This window comes from Nymphaea colorata, chromosome 3 (genome assembly GCF_008831285.2).
Source record: "Nymphaea colorata isolate Beijing-Zhang1983 chromosome 3, ASM883128v2, whole genome shotgun sequence".
NCBI lineage: Eukaryota > Viridiplantae > Streptophyta > Magnoliopsida > Nymphaeales > Nymphaeaceae > Nymphaea > Nymphaea colorata.
In genome coordinates, this window is record NC_045140.1 from 18,958,385 (window position 1) to 18,980,341 (window position 21,957).

Consider the following 21,957-nt stretch of genomic DNA (forward strand, 5'->3'; position numbering starts at 1 on the left):
AAAAGCAGTTAATTTTAACAAAACGAACAAAAACCAACTTGCAACTCAAAATCAAATTGAAACATACAATTTTAATGGCAGCGTTTGATCAAAAAGATCTAAATGGCGAAGATTGTAATTGAAAACTGCCGATGTTTTTCTCCCGGGTGTTTGGGGGAGTTGGGTAGTCCAAATCCGACGATTGAATCGATAAAATATTGTGAAAAAAGTTTGCCTGTGGTTTTGTTTTTTTCGGGTTTGGCTTCCTCGTTCTTCTCCGCTCGTTCAACACTTTTTCCCTTTACCTTCACCCTGACCCAACAAAAATACGGAAGCAACCTCTCGCTCTCTCTCTCTCTTCATTCTCTTCTTCCCCTTCTCCCGACTCCCACTGTTTCCCCCTTCTTTCTCATTCTTTTTGTAAATTGGAACAGGAAAGACTCGGCTATTTCTTGGGGATCTTGGTGTTTTGGCGGTAGTATGGGGAGGCTCTCGATGGGCAGCCGGAAATAGGAATTCCGGCGCCTACCAGGATGGAAGGGAAGGATGAGATCCGGCCGAGGACAGGCGGGGTTTTCCTCTGCATCGATCTGAACGAGATGCCCGAGACCGTTCCTCCCGACGCCTACAACGTCGTAAAGCGGCTCCACGAGAACGTAGCGCCGGCGACGGGGGCACCGGCTGAACACCCAGGCGAGACCGGAGTGGGAGAGGTGCTTGCCTGCGGCTTGTGTGGCCGCCCGGAGACGAGGGGGAGCACGTTGGTCTGCGACGGTTGCGAGCGGGGTTTTCATTTGAGCTGCCTGAGGATGCGGCATCGGCGGGCTGTCGAGCTGGAGGACTGGTTGTGCGGCGAGTGCGAGGAGGCAGGCGACGGGATCCTTCGGTGGGGGCTGGGGGCAGTGAGCGCCAGCGGGGAGCGGAGGAAGAGTGGCGGTGGGGTAAGGTTGTTGGACATTAACGCTTTGCCTCCGAATGACAGCGAGAGCGACGCTGAGGGCGGTGGCGGTGAAGATACCGCAACTTCTAACTCGAGGTACCCATCATCTATCTTTCTCCTTTTATGCACTTCTTTCCCGCTGCTTCTTTTGGGTAGCTGGTCTCGGGGGTAAAATATGTACCTTCTGTTGCCAGTTCAAAATCTCTGGGAGTTTTCATGATCAAGACTCTCTTTCTTCCATTTCTGTACTTGTACTTGTTGGTCTGGGTTCTTTCTATTGTTGGTGAAGTAGGCAAACACAAAAAGACACCACTTTGACATATTGTATGGTTGTAGAAGCCAAATGTCGAACGATGATTTTTTCTCACGGTGGTCGTCGAAAATGGACTGTATGAGCAATGGGTACGACCTATCGAATAGGAAAATTTCAACTGCAGCAGATTTTAGCAAGAGACGGAGTTTTACGGACGAGAGGACCAGCAATGAGGCGAGAACGGATAGAAATAGTTTGGACAATGTGGTTTCAGGTATCACCGCTAAGGCGAAGCCGAAACGTCGAGGTAGGCCTCGATCAGCAAGTAGGTTGCAGCAGGATGTTTTGTTAGAAGCGTTGGAAGATTATGTTTCAAAGAACCACGGCGTTCTGGGAGAAGGTTGGCGTATTGAACTCAAGCAGCGCGGGGCTAATTCCGAGGCAGGTGCAGTTTATTGTGCACCTGAGGGCAAGGTGCTCTACTCGATGAGTGAAGTTGCTATGTATCTTGGGCTGAAACCAGCTAAAGATTTTGGAAATGGGTTTGCATCTGGACAGAAGCGTCTGCCTTCTTTCAACAGAAAAAGGTGGGAATCAATGAGATTAAAATGTGCTGGTCTGGATTCTGTGACCACAGACACTTGTATGGATGGTCCAGATATCACAAGAAGCGGCAGTGAGGAGATTTGTTCTGATATTGAAATGGAGGAGCCAAATGTGTGCCGTCCGAAGTATGAGGGGAATGCAATCGAAGCTACTGCGCAGCTGAACAATTCATGCCCTTCAAAACCTAATGTAAGGACTTAACTTTCCTAAATTTCAATACGTTATCATATAAAAAAATATGACTCCATTGCATTGATTGTATGCTATTGCATTTGTAATTTCACGACACAGATTCACTTTTCAATGTAAACAGACTGTTAATGACGTTAAAGACTCAGTGTACTGGCATATGTCTTTATATTTCCAACATTGGTTCAGGATGTTTTATAGATTGAAATGCAGACAAGTCTCTTCTGAAAATTAACTAGATTTCCTTTTGGTTACACCTTCCCAGATCAATTTACCAATTCAATACGAGGACTTCTTTATTCATCATCTTGGTAAAATTGATTGCCGGCCTCTGTATCATAACACTAATCAGATATGGCCCGTTGGATATGAATCTAGCTGGCATGATAGGATAACAGGGTCGTTTTTCACATGCACCATTACTGATGGGGGTGAGTTTGGACCCATGTTCAAAGTGAGAAGATGCCCGTGCACTGTGACCTCCATGCCAGATGCCGATACAGTTATTTCAAATATTAATGACGAGAAGATCGACAACGATCAGAAATTGGGTTTTGAGAAATCTTATTGTGAGTTAGGTTTTGATGAGGATGAATCAATTCAAATGCATCTCCATGATCCCTGCGAACTTTGTTCTCCTAGTTGCTATACCTTACAGGGTCCAGGAAACAATTGTCAACCGGATGGATCTCTCTCTTCTGAATATATGGAGCAATTGCAGCAGCATTCATGTTATATGGATGAAATTGGTGAATTTTTTGTGGAAGGACGGTCATCTTCTTCGGTATGGAGTATGGTGTCTCAAACACTTATTGATGCGTGCATTGAAATTTTCAAGCAGTCAGGCGTATTGCAGTTTTGCTGCAACCATAATCTCGGTGATACGAGGGAATTGTCTTCACCATTACCGGAACTCTTTAATGCTGGGGCAGGAGAAAGTGTTCAAAATTTGAGAAAATTCTGCAGTTCTACTGGTCCTAAACACATTCCTCAGGTGATTAAAAGTGAAAGTGATCTTGAGACATCATGCGAGGAACTAAGAAAATGGTTAAACCAGGATAGGTTTGGATTGGATGTGGAGTTTGTTCAGGAACTTCTGGAACAGTCATCTGGAGTTCAGTCATGTTCTGACTATGTTCTTCTTGCTGAAAGGTGTTCACCAGCAGCTTCAAAGACGGTTGGAAGTGGATTTTTTCTTGCCAAGCGGAAGGCTGAGGTTCACTGTGAAACAGAAAGCACCTCAGATGAATTATGTCGGAGCCTAAAGAGATCCAGAAATCTGGATTCAGTAGTGGAAAATGAAACTAAGGGAAAGGCCCCTCCTCCTGGCAGGCCATTGAGTACAAAGCTTCCATTAGAGTTGGTTGGTGATGTTCTTCAGGTATGGTCTTATTTAGTTCGTTTTTGTTTTGTGAAACACACTATACAATTAACGGAATGCTTTGTTATTCATTCTTTTCTTATTTCCTTATCTAATTAACATCTTGCTATTCTTTAATTTAGATGTGGGAATTTCTCGGGCGTTTTCATGAGGTCCTTGGCATGAAGGAACCTTTGTCATTTGAAGAACTTGAAGAAGAGCTTATTGAACCATGGCCTAATGAGCCCAGCGCTCTTGAAAAACTTGAGAAGGAAATTCAAGAATATAGGGAGCTAGCCGAGAAAAATAAAACTGGTAATCTTAGTTCCCATTTCTTGTCACCTGAAAATGAATCTGATTTGGCAATCAGCAAGGAGAACCAACATGCATTCATTCAAGTAGAGACGTTGTCTGTGAATGAAGCTGCACAAGGTCGAGTTGCTTCACGTACCTATGGCAGATGCACGGGTGTAGCTCTTGCTAAAGCTCATACTGCACTATTGAAGTTACTAGTCGGTGAATTGCAATACAAGGTTACCGCAATTTTGGACCCTAATGCTGATGCTGGGGAACAAAGACCCAAGCGAGGAAGAAAAAGAGATTCAGAAGTTTTACAACCTTTAAGAAAACCAAAACCTGATGTCCTTCCTATTAATGAATTAACTTGGCCAGAGTTATCCAGGAGATATGTTTTAGCTATCTTGGCTATGGATGGTACACATGAGACTGGAGAGATCACCAGTCGTGATAGTGCAAAAATCTTACGCTGCCTACGAGGAGATGGCGGTGTTCTGACTGGTGCACTTGCTGGTTTGTCTGGAATGGAAGCAGATGCATTGGTAGGGCTTTCTGTAATCTTCTTTCAGGCTTGGAACTTTCATCATCTTGCATACACATGCTATTTATATTACCAATATGATGCCAATATTTAGTTCTTGCTTGGTTTTGTATGTATCTCTGTGACAGTTTATTCTTTCATTAAATAGGCATGGCAAAAGACGTAGCTAAGCAAGGCTGAGCATAAAATTTAAGCTGTTGAGGCTTATTTTTTCAAGAATCTCAGGCTAGAGCTGAGTTTCAGATTATCCTGAGCTCATCAATTTATGCTAGTTTTTTCCTTTTTCTTTTCTGCTTGACATTTATTCCAAGCTTAGGTAAGTAGAAGAAGTGGGAGCAAACTTTAGGGGTCGTTTGTCAGAAGAGACATTTTGTGACTGTTTCACGAATCTGCCCCAAAGATTGGGGCAGGTTCCTGGAACATTAGAATTATTCTTCCATGAACTTGCCCCAATCTTTAGGGCAGATTCGTGGAACACTCACATAGTGTTCCTGTTGCCATTCGTCCTCTTATGGAACACACTAGAATTGAACCATTTTAAAATATGGTTGAAGTATTTATGGTCAAAGTTCCTTTTACACAATGGAGAACAAATTGATCAATCTTAATTGTCATCCGGCTAAAGGCAAATATTTCTCCTATAGTTTAAATCGCTCAAAAGCTGACCCTGTAGTTAGGATAGTACAATGAAAATTTCATGTTTAAATTACACATCATGGGTCTATCTGAGACATATTTGAAGAGCTATATCTCTGGGATATGGCTGAAGATATGGGGAAAACCAATTTTATCAAGTTCTATACAAAGGGTTTTTTGGAAGGGAATCAAAATGGAGGAAAAGCATGAAAACAATGGGGATGGGGAAAAGCAACAGAAATAAAAAATGTTCAATTGACATATAACTGGAAATACTACCTTTTACCTTCAATAAATTCAAACTCAAATGATAGAGTAGAACAAATTCAAATTTGTGCTGTCTGAGCCAGGTGTCCGTCTAGCTTGCTGTAAATTTCACAGAAAGAAAATGGAATGGCAACAGCAACTATGACCGATGCTACTCAAGGGTGGCTGCCCCTTGTCAAAGAGAGAAGGAGAGACCATGACTGCCACCTGAGGTCCGTGAAGATGGCTGCCTCCTCTCCTTTTTCTTTTTGTGGGAATCATGAAGGAAGAATAGGCGGGAGGTGCTTGAGCTAAAGGAAGGGCATATTGAGCTGTACTTTCTGGACATAAAGATGTGCTTCTAGTTATATAAATCTGTTATATTATGGGTATTTGATTTTTGAAGCCCTTGGAAAACTTAAATGGCTGCCTTTTGGCACACAATTGATACAAGACATGTCCACAGAATTAATTGAAAAAACAACTCAAAAATGTAAGAATTAGCCTCTAGAAGATGGGGTGTAGGTGCAAAAGTGGACTTTGCATATTTTAGTCATATGAGTATGGTATAACGCCGTGGTTGCATCTTCATTCCTAGATGGATCTGTATTTATAAGCTGAATTGGATGGTGGAACCATCCATTAGTGTGCTTAACATAGATATTTTGCTTGGCTTCACTCATATCTTATGCTTTCTTTCACAGAAGCATGATAGAACTCAAGATTAATCCTTGAGCTTGAGTTGTCAACTTCTCAAACTAACTTCAAAAGAGCCAGATTTTGGTTATAGCTATTGCATTAACTGTGGTTGTTTCTCTTACTCAGGAGCTTTCATCAAGTCGTTTATTGGCAAGTGAATTTAAACTAATTTATATGTTTTCAGCTTCTTGCAGAGGCTGAAAAACAAGTTTCAGATCCGGCAAATGAGGATATTATTGCTCCGGTGGACTGTAAAGATATTGAAATGGATAGTGCATGTGAAAGGGTAGCTAATGTTAGTGGTGATTTGCCAGAATGGGCTCAGGTTTTGGAACCTGTTAGAAAGCTTCCAACAAATGTGGGGACAAGAATCAGAAAGTGTGTTTATGATGCTCTTGAAAAAAATCCACCTGACTGGGCACGAGAAATCTTATTGCACTCAATCAGCAAAGAAGTTTACAAGGGTAACGCTTCAGGGCCAACCAAGGTGAAACTGTCCCCCTTTTTCTCTTGAATGGTCAATTGCATCATTACGCTATGGGAACTTCTGTTTGTTTTATTGTACTTCATGTGGATAATTATCAGTTCATTTTCTTTATGTATGTTGTCTTTTGTAACAATGCCATTCTCTAGTTCTGTAAAAACATAAAATGCTAAGTTTTCAGTTGTATGATTGGACAACAAAAAAGTAAAATCAAGAATAACTTTTTTTTTTCTTATGTACAATCCATGTAATGCCATTCTATTCTATTGCCATGACTTGCCTATGTCTGGTGTACTTGTGCATAAATTTTGAATTCATGTGGGAAGTTCATCCAGTAAATTATGCTACACAGATATGTCCTCATGTTTGACTAGGGGAAATCAAATCTTGCTTCTCTAACTAATGATCAAGTATTTTTGGCAAGAGACCAAAACTTGATTGTATGAGTAGTAATAATAGTCCATTCAAATTCACATGGATCATTACTGGATGTGAATGCACTTGATGCATGCAAAATTATCTGGATAGATGATTCTCATTGCTTGTGCTTAGGTACAAAACGGTTCAGTTTCGTTATTGAATACTGATGCTTTTTGTGCAAAAATTGGACCTTTTTTGTGGTTATAGTTGCTGCATCTTCAGTTCAGTTGCCAAGTATTTGAAGACTGGTATCCTGAGGTTAGATGGGTACTTGCATGTATAGGAGAATGTTCATGTTGCATGAGTAAGTTCCATATTGTTTACGCTGAGCCTGAGACAACAGTTTTTGATAGTGCGCACTTACACATAAACTGTTGGGCTTTATTTATTTATTTATTTTTTGAGGCTTCTGAAACAGTTTTTGAATTTATTTAATAAAAATTTGTTCCCACCATACGCAACAAAACATTAGGTTTCAAATTCTTGTAAAACAGCAAAACCTATAACCTTAACAATTTTTTTATAAGGTTTGCTTTTCAAAATCAATCTTTTGTTGCACACTAAAATTTTAAAATCTAAAAGGAAAACACATGAGGTGTATCAGAGGAATCTTAAGAGAAGTGCGGGAGAAGGTCAAACAAGGAGGAAGCATAAATCTTGAAGTGTGATAAGTCAAGAAATAAGTATGATTTTTTACCCTTCGGAAATAATGTGTCCCATCCTACTGAAGGAAGCCTTTTGGGAGCAAGCTTCTTTTGCTGCATTAGGGTATGGTAAACTATAAAATCATTGCCTGCTTGGGATGATGTGCTTGGTGACATGGCCCATTATATTGCATGGTAGTTTTCACGAATCACGTTCACTTTTAGAGAAATATGATATGGTGCTTCTCTGGTTTCTGTTGTCAAATGTTGCATGAACGTGATTAGTTGTGGTAGTCAGCGAAATGTTGTCACCTGGTCTCTTGAAAAGGTTGAAACTGCTACTGTGCTACACTAATGCAGCATGATGTGGCTTTAGGCTCAGGTGTTGATTGTGGCACAGGTTAGTGTGTCAATGCCAGATGCACTCAAGCTAACCATTTGACTAAGTCTAGAATTCCCTAGTTATCTTTTGAACATCAATTGGGAAATTGAAAGGATGAGAATTTATTTTGTAACTGAATAAGTAGCCATATGACATTATTTTATTTATATTCTGAAAATCATTGTATGGAATTATTTATGTATATGTGTGCACCACACAATGTGTACACATATACAGTGACAGGCCCTGAACTTATGTTTTCTGAAATTGCTATGTTTTACCTGCCACGTCTTCCACACCTATACCATGTACTCATTGTTGTTGAAGTCTAGTGGTTTTGATAAATACTAACCGAATAATGTTTGACACAAACATATTTGAATTCTATGTCCGAGCTCTGCCTCCTGCACTGTGCCAACACTGAAATATGAAAATAGCATTAAATCGAACAAGATAGCCTGTTTTAATGGGTTTTTGAGATGTTTAAGTTGTTCTATTTGTTCTTTTCAGGTAAAAAAAAAAAAATCAGGGTGCTAATAACATGATAAACAGCATTTCTTGCACAATTTTGGTGTCGAAAATGATGTCTCAGACTACACTTCAATTTGGGAATAATATTGGAATGGTACTGAAATATATTCTTCTACTTTGAGAACATCCATATGTCTTTGAAAGACTGGATGGAATTGCACATCCTTAGACAAGTAATCTTGGTATTTTATATATGTGTTTATGTATGTAAATATCTATTCTACTTCTGAAGCTTAGTTTGATTATCTGGTCAATATTTTGTTGATCTGATGATTATGATTAACTGGTACTTTTTATTTTTTTCCTTCATAGGTGGTCTATTAATCTTTGAATCGTCACTACATGTCATGTCCTGATTGTCTCAGTTGATGCTTAGGAACTTTCTATTTATTTCTTCAGACCTGATCTTGAAGTTGGTTAGTTTCCTATGTAAATACCTTATTTTTTGATGACTGGAAGCGCCGCATTTGCATCCTTTTGTTTTTCTATGATGTGGCTTGTTGCATTGGAGCTGGATTCCTTTGACTTGTTTCAGTGTGGGGTCATTCCCTTAGATCTGTACTTGGTATTTATCATTGTCACATATATCCTGAAAATTATAAACAAATAAAAATTAATAAAAAATACGAAAGAAACACAAAAAAAAGTGTATAATACGCCCTTTTTTTCACGTTTTTTTTATTTTCTGGGCGTCTAATTGCTGTTTTATATGGTTAATGCATTTTTTTCGATTAATACGCGTTTTCTGTGACACTGCTTGGATGATGCTCGTATTGTATCCTCTTTGTGCAATTCTCTCCTTGGCATGAATGTTGAGTTCTAAGTTGTAACTGCAAGGCAGATATTATCTTGGATGCAGATATATCTTAGCTTTAAAGTTTCTTTTCTGGACTTTGTCAATTTGATATGTTTCTGAGAAAACCCTTGGTCTCTTTATTTTGGGTTCTGTTTTTTTTTTTCTGTTGCTTTTTGTTATCAAAATCGAACAACAAAAGCTAAACAGTCATCTGAAAGTTAAAATATTCTGATAGGGTGGCGTTGGCTCTAGGCGTTAACTAATCTATAGACCATAAATGTCTAAGATACTTTTATGTACTCATAAATTTGCAGATGAATGACATCTCAAGCGGCTTATTGTGTAGATGTTTAATGTGGCTGCTGTTTCTGCCATGAGATGCTATATTGAAATCCCTTGGTATCATTAGTTTCATCTACGTATCATTCAATCCTGCTCCCTTGTTATAAACTCATCCTTTCCATTCAATCCATGTTCTAAAATTTGCTGTAACCAATCTTCTGTTGTCTATGTGGTACAGAAAGCTGTTCTCTCTTTGTTGGCTGATGTTTGTGGAGAAGGAACACACCGCAAACCTGATAAAGCAAGAAAACAAAGAAGTGGTCATTCATGTGCTGAAATAATAATGAAACAATGTCGGGCTGTACTACGCAATTCCCTTGCTGCAGATGAAGGAAAGGTTTTCTGCAATTTACTAGGATCAACTCTCGTAAGCACAAATGATAATGAGGATGAGGGGATACTTGGAGCTCCTGCAATGGTTTCTCGGCCATTGGATTTTCGAACAATTGATTTGAGGTTGGCAGTGGGTGCATATGGTGGAATGCATGAAGCTTTTCTTGAAGATGTTCGGGAGGCACGTGCATGTTACCGCCTTTCATTTTCTTTCCAGTGCTTTTATTTTAATCAATGTTAATATAAAATATTTCCCTAGCTAGATGTTGATGGTAGGTAAATGCGGTTGTTTGGTACTTCTAATTCTTTATTTGTTTGTGATGTGTACGTGTCTGTTGGGGCCTTGCCTTCATCCATATTCATCTTTAGTATTTGGTCACTTACCCATGACAGATAGTGGTATAGAGAAAGTATGTCACAAAAAAAATAGGCAACTTAGCTTGCCTGTATGACTATTTCTTGACCACCAAACAAGTGTACCCAATTCCAAAATACATTGTTGATCCATGTTCCTGCAACTCCTCCCTTCTTATGTTCACCTTTTTGGATCCATAACTAGAGAATAGGCCACATCAGATGTATCTGGGGAATGTGTGCCCTCAACTCAATAAAAGAAAACCTGGTGCTTCCATTCCCCTCCTAACCAATGGGGCAAGTGTGCTTGTGATCTAACTGACAGAGTGCTTATCTTATCCTAGATAAAGAGAATGGCTTCAAAATTTTGGTGTTGTATAGTAGGATTCGACCAATAACGTTGCTGCACGGTGATGAAGGATATAAGCAAAAAAATCAAAAGGATTTTTGATGATAGAAAACTATGATCCTCATTTGGATATTGTGCTCAATCTTTTTCACGAATGTGAATGTGAATTTACGAATGGTTCTTTGGATCTCCAAATGCTTTACCTTAATGTTTTTTTTTTTTTAATTTTTGGGCCACATTCCATGTTTAGCAATCCATGATTCCCTTGGATTCTGTCTCATGACAATATGTGCACTCCTTTAATGTTCGATTGTTGATATAGCTGTTCTTCATATTTTAAGCAGGGAGTTGGGAGAAAAATTTCTTGATGTAGTAGCTTGTGTCATATTTCATATATGGCCAATTTGAAATATGAAGCCATTTGTGTTCACCTTTAACTTTCTTTCTGTTTTTGCTAGTGCATTTATCTGAAAGTGCATGAAAGAAAGAGAAAAAGCATGCTCTTTTTCAGTGGTTTAAAAAGAAATGATTCTATTAGCTAGATTTTACAAGGCTACTTGGAAATAGATGTGTCATACTAAATGATAGTGTAGACTTGTCATGAAGTAAACTGGCTAATTGTTCTAACTGGTCAATTGTTGTTGACTGCGTTCTTGTTTATTCTTATATGGTTTTTCTTTTTGTCAGCACACTTGGTTAAATTGTTCTCAAGTGCATAAAAGTGGCCATTATTTGCAATATCATGGGTTCTATAATTTAAACCTGAATTTTGGTACTAATTATCTGTTAGGTTTAGATGCTGAATTCTGTTTTTGCAGATAAAACTCTACTTTGATTTGTTTGATAGAAGGAATTGAATTTGTGATACTTAGTTATTTTCAGTTTCAAGATTTTTTGGCCCAGTTGTTTAGGAATGGAAAATTTTTATGTGGCCAGTTCTGACAATTTCTGCCTGAGTTTGCATATCTGTATGTGTGTGCGTGTGTTGAAAGGCAGGAATAAATGTACTTTTCCCTTTTATACATTTTCATCATAGATTGACATTTTTTCTATTGTGAATTATGGATTTCTGTCGCTTGTGTCTGGGCATTGTCAATATGCGATTTCCTTCTGGAGTCTGGAGTTAGGACAGTGACAAGAAAAGAGGGATATCATGCATGATTGCTTATATCTGATCAGCTATTTTTTCCCATTCTGGAATCCTGACCGACCTTCATTTTTGTCAGCAGGTTTGGAGTAATATTAGCACAGCTTATGGTGATAGGCCTGAACTCCTTCAGTTGGCTGAATCTCTATCACAGAATTTTGAATCTCTATATGTAAAAGAGGTTTGCTTCTTGTATGAATCCTTTGGAGTTTGTAAGTAGTATCAAACACTTAGTTAGATGTGATAGCAGACATAAATTTTCTTCTCCTGTGAAAGTAAATGCCAGCACTAGGATCAGAGTTAGTATATCCATTTGTAAACAGAAATAACTTCAGAGATGCATTCTAGTTCCTATGTGTAAATTCCTTTCTCAACAGTAGACAGCTGCATTTTATCCTGTAAAACGTTTACTTGTTTTAGGTTAGACCAATTGTTACATGATGCCTAATGTTGTGCCAGATAACTAAAAGCCTATGGCTCACTGAATTACTGCTGCAGTTCTGCTTTAGTCTTTTATCGCCATAGTGACATCAAATGAAAATTAAAAGTTAGTAAAATACAATAGTTTGAAATATTCTCTACATACAGTTTCTCTGTTGATGGTTGATAGTTGCATTATCATGTAACTTCTATTTGTTTTAGGAGAGAAGCTAGAATGGTTATCTTAGTGCTGTACAGTGCTAAAGCCTAGAGGCCTTTAAAATTTACACATTGAAATAAGTCAACAACTGCTACTTTGGTCTTTTATAATCATAAATATTGTGGCGCTTTGAAAATATTAGGACCAAACAATAAATGTGATAAATGGAAATCCAACTCCAACATTTGTAACATCTTGAATGTAGTTAAACTAATATTAACAAATAATTGTGATTGATTTACTTTTATCATTATTCTTTGACATACTTGAAATCCCAATTGCCACAACAATAAAGGGCAGTAATATGAACTGCCAAATACTGTTTTCAATAAGGTAACAACTATGATATCAATTGTGAGTCCTTTTTCTTAGGCTAAGGTAGTAGATGAGGTAAGGTCCTTTTATTGTCCCAGAAAAAAAAAATTGTTCCCTTCAGGTGTTGAAACAGGATTGAAATAGTAGGTGCAGTGGTGGTGGGCTGCTTTTCTGGTTCTCACTGATGTGGATATAAATTCTTAACCTCTCTCTGTCTCTGTCTGTCTCCCTCTCTCTCTCTCTCAAACACACACTCTCTCACATTTTTAAGGTCCTTAGTACCATCTTCTTTTCAGATAAAACAAAATGGGTTCACAATTTTTTTATATTATGTGTCTATGTCTGAAGTTTTTCCAAGAAAATCCAATTTCATATATCTCAATGCTATTCTATGATGTGCAAGTCCTGCAAATAAGCCTGTGACTGAAGTGTTCTATACCTAAGCTATAAGAAATCTCTGTTGTCACCACTTGGGTGAGTGTGTGTGTATGTGTTTGTGCATGCACTGGTAGCAACATTTGATGTAGAGTGTGACAATTCATATTGTTGAGTATAAGTCATAAGTGGTCCAGAATAAGAATGATATATTAATGTAATATAGGATATGATAAGGTTGTGAATTTTGTTTTTTATCTTTCTGATGAAGCTGTCATGTAACATTTAATAAATCATGATTTGCATAAAACATTGAGTGCTGGAGTAAGAAAAAAAAATGCTGTAACAGAATGCATATTTTCACTAGAAATGATTAAAACTTAACAACATAGATCTTCCCACACTCAAACTATTGTGAAGCAGAAAAAAAAGGTTTGTACTTTTAACTGCCCAAGGCTTGAACTACTTAATTGTCATAAAAAAAATTCGTTTTGAAGAAATCTTTACAGAAAAGAAAAGGGACCAGGAAAGCCTTATCTTTGGTGTATGAGTGGAACCTTAAAATTATTTCACTCCCTTAGATGTATAAGGATATGCTCTGTAACAAAAAGTGTTTAATGGGATTTATGATATTTTATGGCCATTCACCATCGCATGTTACATATAGTTATTTGAAATATGCATGGAGCAGGCTGTTGCTGAATCAGGATAAGAAAGAGCTAATGCTCTTGTAAAAGGATTTTTCATCTATGCGTCATTTTCTATCAGCGGTTGAGGGCAAGCTTGCCGTTAAGTGACATTAACCATAGTAAAGAAACTGGCGAGACATTACTTACTCTTGACAGTATGCATGTTCATGGATTTTAACCACACTAAAAAGTATGAACACAAATGAAAATAGAAATCTTGTTGTCTGTAGAATAAAGCTTTTATTAAATGAAATGATGAGATGGTCAATATTTTGAAAGATAAAAGCTGACTTCCATTATTTATGCTGCCGCCTTCAGGCATCGATTCTGGTTTTCTTGGTTTCATGCTGTGAAACATACTTAAATGTGAAATTGTTGTCTTAAAGTTTTCAAAACCACTTTTACAGGTCCTTGGCCTCATCCAGAAACTAAAAGGAAATGCTGGTCCTGATGGTATAAGTTCAGAAGCACAAAAAGACTTGCAAGATGTTCTTGCTTATGGAAATGAAATTCCTAAAGCTCCTTGGGAAGAAGGTGTATGCAAAGTATGTGGCATCGACAAGGATGATGAAAGTGTGTTACTGTGTGATACATGTGATTCCGAATATCATACTTACTGTTTGAGCCCTCCACTTGCAAGAATACCAGAAGGAAACTGGTATTGCCCATCATGTATTAGTGGCCAGAGTGGTTCTCAATTCCAGGCGGCAAAGGAACACACAACAAGGAAAAAGTCCAAGGGAGTGGATACTCGTGCATTTTCAGATGCATTGGATCAATTGGTTTCTGTAATGGAAGAAAATGAATATTGGGAACTTGGCATCAAAGAGGTTCGTGCCCTGCTGCTTAGCAACTTAATATCTTTATTATGTTTAAAAGGTGCTACATGCAAGCAAAATTAATCAGGAATTTCTTGGGTTTGCTTTCTTGCTGTGCTAAAAATTGTGTTTATCTATGTTTCTAGGAAACAATCTGAAATCCAAAAACCTGTTGACTATAAAAATGTCTGATTTGGGAATTTAGTCTTACTCTTTTTGAGAAAACAAGGCCATTATGTGTCTATATGGAGTAAGGTCTGAAATAACTGACAAACTATTTGTGCTATGTTATTGTCACGACCTATTTTTGTAACTTGTATTTTTTATGTTGAATGAGTTATTTGCAATATGATTTGCTTGAATGTCAATTAGCTTATTTTAGTTCAATATTCTCAAATAAATGCAACATTGTTGTTTTTAAGCCGTGGAAGATTCATGACATGTAATATGTTAATATGTGAGCTTACTATACTGCTTTTGTAATTCCAAATGCAGAGGGCATTTCTTCTAAAATTTCTTTGTGATGAAGCACTGAATTCTGCTGTTATCCGCGAACACCTTGAGCAATGTCAAGATTCTTCTGTCGAGCTTCAGAGCAAGTTACGTTTGCAATCCATAGAGTGGAGAAATCTGTGCCTTAGGGAAGAATTTAGTCTCAAGATGGCCAAGGAAACTGTTAACAAATCTTATGGAGTTACTGAAGATCTGAGAGGTCAAGGGCAGGCTGGTAGCTTTATGTGTGAAATGATGGGACAGCATCAGCTCCTTACAAATGGATCTGATCAGAGGATGACATTCTCTGGTTATTTGCAGAATAACTCATTAAATAAGCTGAGCATTCCTTTTCCGGGTAGTGCATCAAATGGTCTTAATAAGCATGTGGGATACCTTTTACCCAGAAGCATGGAAGCAAATCATCTTGGTGGTTTTGCCGATCAATCTACTAAAATGCCTACGGATGTTCCTGTTTCAGATAGTGAGAGTACCTTTAAAAGTAAGGATATCATGCACAGCATGTTTCCATTCTTGCTGTCTGGAAAAATAGATAAAGAAAACCCAAAAAATTCTCGTCTTCCGGCACTAGGTGGAAATCACCAGAATGAGGAGCTTAATCGGGTTAGCATTGTTGAACATGGGGATGCCTTTCAAAATGTTTCAAATGTGGTAAACTGTTTACAGAATAGTGCTGAAAAGATTCATGACCTGAATTCTGAGAAGAGTGAGTTGATGCCATTATCTGCTGTGAAACAGATGGATCAGTCAGAAAAGGTGAGGCCCTCTTTCCCAGAAGAAGTTTCTGCCAATTCAGTGGCATGTGCACCAAACAGATATTCAGTGGATTCAACAAAGAAATTCTCCCAAGATAATTTGTTGAATGGTCATGTCAACAATATATGTTTGGGGACGACTGAGCCTGAGCCTCATGAAGCTTGTAGTTTGGTGGCTGATCCATTAAGACAACAAATCCTGCAGCTGCAGGAAACAATTGCCAATACAGAAACCCAACTTCTGAAAGTCTGCATGAGGAGAGAATTTTTGGGTCGCGATTCTATTGGTAGACTCTACTGGGCATTTAGCAGACCCAACAATTATCCTTGGCTGGTCGTTGATGGAAGCATGCAGGTGAAAAGAGACCAAAGGAAACCATGTGAGGCTACAGATGCCCTTTTGAAACCTTCGTCTGACTTACCTTCTTCTTCTAGTGTTCCTTCCAGCGGAAGGTCTCAACAGGAAACGTTTACAGAATTGAGTCCCGCGCGTGGATTTCTATCTGTGAATTCCAGTGTGTTTGAATGTGTACAGAATGCTGTAATTTTAGGTTCTCCTTTTCCATGGGTTATCTATGAAACTGCTTCAGAAATTCATGAACTCATGGACTGGTTGAAGTGCAGCCACTCTCAGGAGGTGGATTTGGGAGAATGGGATCTACAGCTACAGCGAGTTAGGCCTCTGCCTGTTAGTACCTCTGTTTCAGATGATCCACAGGCAGACGAGACACTGCCTCTTAAAGGTGGTGAGAAGACATTGTCCTTTCAGTTTCTGAATACACATGCGACTGCCTTATTGGAGAAGAAGTATGGGCCTTGCTTGGAACCAGATGCAGGGGATGCACTGAAGAGGCGTGGAAGAAAGACTAAGATATCCCATGAGGAGCGAATGTTTAGATGTGAATGTTTGGAGCCAGTGTGGCCTTCACGCTATCACTGCATCTCATGCCATCATACTTTTTGCAACAGTGTTGAACTTGAGGAGCATAATGATGGAAAATGTAATTCAGTTACAGAGGAAAACAAGGAAAACGATGAAATTTCCAAGGGAAGGGGAATGAAGTCAGAGTGTAGTCGTCATACTGAGCATATTGAAGATGCAGATTTGTTGGAGACATCAAAGAATGGTAGAATAGGCTTGAGCTTGAAATATAGCAAATTTAGGAAGAAGAGTGCACCTTGCCCCTATGACATTGAAGAGATCATTAATAAATTTTTCACAAAGGACTCTAACAAAGAGATAGTGAGAGAGATAGGGCTTCTTGGATCTGGTGGTGTCCCAACATTTGTTCCGGTTCCATCCTTTTCATCTACCTTTGATTCTTCCCTTCAGAGGTTTCATGAAGATACACATGAAACTGATGAAATGTCAAGATTGGTTACTCATGAAGAACAAGTATCTATTTCTGCAGCAGAGGTTAATGATGGTAATCAAGCTCTGACTGGTGTGCTATCATTGAATGATATGGGAACAGATGTAAATGAAAGCATGGGTGATGGAGGGGCGTTAAAGTTTGAAAGATGCATTTCTACTACCTTAGATAACAAGGCGGAGGCATTTGGTCTTTCAAATGACAGAATATCAGATGCCGGACCAAGCCACAAGTGTGTAATTCCAGAAATCTCACTAAGGCCTCTCTTTGGTAGGAGCTCCCAAATCTTAAAGCGGCTTAAAATGAACCTGCTTGATATGGATGCAGCTTTGACTGATGAAGCAATGAGGCCATCAAGATCATCTTTATCAAAGAGACGTGCTTGGCGTTCTCTTGTCAAATCTGCAGAATCGATCTTTGAGGTATGAAAAACTTTAATTAATACTTGTAACAAACTTTGGTTAATATCCTTTTTGTAAGTTTTGTACCATAAACTCTGTTGACACATACAGATGCATATGCAAGATGGGGCACCCTTTACTAAGTTTGTTGTTTCTTTATGTTTTTGCTATATTTTATCTTCTTGATAACCTTATGGAAGAGTTTTGAGTTCCGCAAAAAAATTGCTTATCTAATAAGACAGCAAATGGATACAAGGAAAAAGCTAATGTATTTAGTTGGTCTATGAACTAATGTATTTAGTTGGTCTATGAATTATCATGATGCACAGTTTAAGATAGTTAAAGTATAGAAATAGTGGTGATTCAATGTCTGATAAGTGTTCAAGTTAACTTTTATACACTTTACAAAATATGATATTGGGATAATTATTTCTGTGAGTATGGACCGTCTTGCTTCTTTGATCTAAGCTAGATGAAGATTGGGGGCTTTTGTTGTCCTGTCATGCATCACTGTAAGCTTTCTAGATTAAGACAGATTGATTCTTTTTTGGGCCTTGTATTCCTTGTCCCTGTCTAATTAAAGGCAAGCAACAAGGGTTGTTTTCACTTTTCAGTAACCACATTACCTTGCTACTTGATCTATGCTGTAAAAAGGTTATTGCTTAACTTGTCTGCCTCTGCATGTCTGTGATTTGTATCCGTGTTTCTTCATATGCATGTGTGCATAAGCATTGGTTGTAATTGCTGGTAATGTTCTTCTGATGCGGAAACATTTTTGAAATTGGCTGCTATTTTTGCCATATGTTTTTTCTGGACGAGTAGCTCAGGTTATACTGTGCTAGTGCTTATCTTGGAATACTTGTACCACAAAACATGCTTGGTTTACCAGTCACCGTAGAGAGATATAGCTACTTGCTAACTTTGCTTCTGATGCGAATAATATGTTATGGATATTCCTTGCTATTCTGATTTGTGCTTTTTCTTTTTGGATGAGTATAGTCCAGTTGTATATTATGCTTTGCTGATGCTTATAGAACAGCTTGTTTTTTTACAGAATACGAGTTTTATTAAGTGGCATGCTTATTTCAAATACTAATAATGCTGATGCTTAAAAACTCGCTTGCTTTTTAATAAGAATAATAATCTAAATGGATGGCAGTGGGAGGTATATGGTTCATATATTATAGGTGTAGGGTGTAATTATACCTGGATTTATTTCTGAAGACAATAAGAGGTTCTAATCTATGTGGCTTTGGGTGTAAGTGGACCTGCTTCTTTGTTTTTGTCCTGCATTGATATTTCTGTCAGGACACCTATGGTTTGTATTTTTGGGATGAATGATGAAGGTTACACCTCATACGGAGGAGGGCTGGAATAGAACCCCTTTTTTTTTCCTCATCTCCATATCATACAACTTCAACAGCTGCTTAACATGTCCCGTCAAATGCCCCAACGTATTTGTAAATGCCAGCAGTTCTAGATAAACCAAAACACTATGAACTTCAGTAAACCGTAAGGAAGTTATACTGATCATTATGTTAGAGCTGACTTTGAACCAGTCTTGGTATTACCAGAGAAATAGGTGTCCCAGATTATGCCCAAAAAGAACAAAAAAAACCCTTATTCTTGTTACGTGCCCTTTTGCATCTGTCAGATGTTTAATTTCTACTAGTTTTTGCTTGCATCTCCTGAGGCTTCCCCTGCTGAGTGTTTCATAGCTAAAAAATGTCGTATAATGTATATGCTGAGCCTCTTTATGTTGGTACCTTATTTTTGTTCTTTTGGTTGTTGATGACTGCTCAGATGGTTCAAGCAACGATCATATTTGAGAATATGATCAAAACCGAATTTATGAGAAACGGATGGTGGTATTGGTCATCCTTCTCTGCAGCCATAAAAATATCCACAGTTTCATCACTTGCACTTCGCGTATATGCTTTGGATGCTGCAATTGTGTATCAGAAGGCAGGCCCTGGTTCAGACCCTCAGGAAAACTCCAAGATAGTGAAGCCAGGGAGGAAACGGAAGGACTCTGATGCGTGAGCAGGGGCACCAACAGCCAATCTTTGGCAATAGTTTTTTTGTGTTCCATGAGTCCGTGGGTCCAAATTTTTGGGTAATTATTAGTTTTAACAAGTCTACCACAGCAAATTACTGAATGGAAATCTAAGGATTGGTTGCTGATCTTCTGGCGGAAACCTCGCATAATTGAAGATCTATCTCTTAATGAATTGCTCGTGGTTCCATTGAATTGAAGATTGGACTTGATGTTGCTTCCTTCTGCCGCTCCCTGCCACCTTCCTCAGTGGCGATACCATTGCTTCTGCACCCGTGTATATAGATCACGCTAACATGGTAACAAGAGCACCACGCAGGGTGGACAGTAGCTGTGCAGAATGTGCTATATGAGAATGACTGTAGAGCTTCTGGTAGCTGTCACCAGAAGAATCTGGCAATTTTTTCCTTGAATGGGAGTAAGTCGCTAACAGGTTCTAAACCAACATACACGTCAAAGAATCATGTAACCCAGGGATGAAACTCGTTGAGAGTTTAATCAAGTGTATCATTCTTTATGAGTCTCTCTCTCTCTCTCTCTTTGTGTGTGTGTGTGTGTGTGTGGGTGTGCGCGCTCAAGTAGGGATGCCCATATGAGGTACATGCATGCTGCTAATTGTGAGAGGTTGTGGGTAGACGCCAGCCCTGTAATCAAAGCTGAAGTTCGTATTTTGAATTGTTTTTGTTGTCTCCTTGTTTTTTCGATCTAAAGAGTTAAAAGTAATACTTAGGAATGCTTAAATTGTCAAGAAGTTGATTATGCGGTACATTGGGAATCATGAAAGTATCTGAAAAAGAAGAAAGGCCTCCTTCATTTCGTCCTTGCCTGCAAAAAGCTGCTGGTGGTTGGCCTCCTATGGGCATCTCTACTTGATTATGTGATGCATTTTACCCCAGCTGTTTCTCATGTGATGCATTATTTCCTGCAAATCCATTTTACATCTGAATATGCAGTTTTGCCACCTTGTTAACTGGGATTCTACACACCTTAAATCCAAGAGAATGATGGACGTCTAAGGTCTTGGCTGTTGCTGCCATTGAATAGCCTCCCATTTCAGATGCAGCTCACAAGTCAAAGTTCATGAAGTTGTTTGGCGCATTCACTGCGGTTATCTCACTCATTATGAATTTCAATGTAACTTGCAAGCAGTGGGCGTTCCTCTACTTGAACTGTTTTCAACCCGTGGGCATTGAGCACAAACCACATCATGTATCTGCTTTGGTAGGCGTCAACAGATGACACATGTTTCTTATTCAAATTTCCTGACCGCTACTCTTCACTGTACTGTTATGATTGGTGTTGAGTAGTTTTCTTCACCTTAACAGTGAGCTTTGAGAAGGTGCAGGAAATGAACAATTTGCTTTCAGCCAGTTCACACCCTCTTTCTTTCTCATTGTTCGGGCAAGAGGGAGGTTATTCTCACCACTTGAGTGAAGGTGAAGTTTTTCCATTCTCTTCATTTCTTTAGGGTTTAGGGTTGCTTTGTAGTGCCCTCAAAGTACCGTTTTGATTATGCTTCAATTCTTTATTTACAATACAAAAAGTTGTAGGAGTTTGAAATGAAGACTGGTTGCTTAGCAGCCTCTCTCCGACCATTGCACTAACTCCCTTGAATATCTCCCTCTCATTATTAATTGAAAGTCGTCAATCTAACCCCTCCGGCAGGAGGACGTGGCTGTTTGCGTCACTGAACTGTAAGCATTTGGTAAAATGCACATGCTTGTCAATTTCTTTCAAGTCATAGCACCGTCTTGGTCTGTTTTGAAATCTGTTGAACTCTTGCATAAGAAATATAGATCGCATCAGCGAGACTTTATCACCACGACTTATCATTTGATCTGATGGTTCATTTTTGGTCCCTTGGTACCATTCAGAATCATACGCCGAATCAGAACCATCTATCTATGGATGGCCTTGATTAACTTTAAATTTTTTTTTTTTTCAAAAAACTGCACCACCGGCGGCAGTCGGCAGTCGGCAGTCCACCGGAGAGAAAGGGAGCCGCCGGGGCTCCCCATCTCCACCCACGATCGTGGGTGGAGAAGGGGAGCCCCGCGGGGGTGGTGGGAGCCACCGTCGCCCTCCACCCACATAGCCCCCTTCACCCACATCAGAGGAGGGCGATGTGGCAGGAGGGAGGGAGAGCCGAGCGGCCTCCTGCTTGCGATGGCAGGGGCCACCGGCCGTCGGAGAGGGAGCGGGAGAAGCTGAGGACAGCTCAAGTTTGATGTCCCAGTGTATAGGAAAACTGAACACATCCAGGAATGGGCTTAAACACTTTGATTGGAATCTAATATTGGTGGCTAATATATTCAATTTAGTAGCCAATTCAAGGCTGCCATGTATCATCTTTTAATTATTTTTTCAGATGTTTTTCATTTAATATTATCAAAAACGGTATTTAAATTTAAAGATATATACATTTTTTTTCTACCTTAAAGTAAAAGTGTGCGTGCATTTTCTTTGAGATTTATTTGATAGAATGACGAACCAA

General features: G+C 38.9%; 1 protein-coding gene across 2 annotated transcripts; it reads left to right on the forward strand.

The window, feature by feature from the left end:
- Window positions 1-269: 269 nt before the first annotated feature.
- Window positions 270-19,980, forward strand: LOC116250845 (methyl-CpG-binding domain-containing protein 9). Of its 2 annotated transcripts, none has more exons than XM_031624796.2 (10): window positions 270-1,015; window positions 1,256-1,967; window positions 2,233-3,348; window positions 3,471-4,166; window positions 5,931-6,233; window positions 9,524-9,859; window positions 11,611-11,709; window positions 13,955-14,377; window positions 14,861-17,428; window positions 19,211-19,980. In XM_031624796.2, exons 1-10 carry the CDS (start codon window positions 513-515, stop codon window positions 19,448-19,450), a joined length of 6,996 nt encoding a protein of 2,331 aa, XP_031480656.1. In that variant the 5' UTR covers window positions 270-512; the 3' UTR covers window positions 19,451-19,980. The 2 variants fall into 2 exon arrangements, with proteins under 2 accessions (XP_031480656.1, XP_031480657.1); XM_031624797.2 differs by having other exon boundaries at window positions 1,259-1,967.
- The last annotated feature ends 1,977 nt before the right edge of the window (window positions 19,981-21,957 follow it).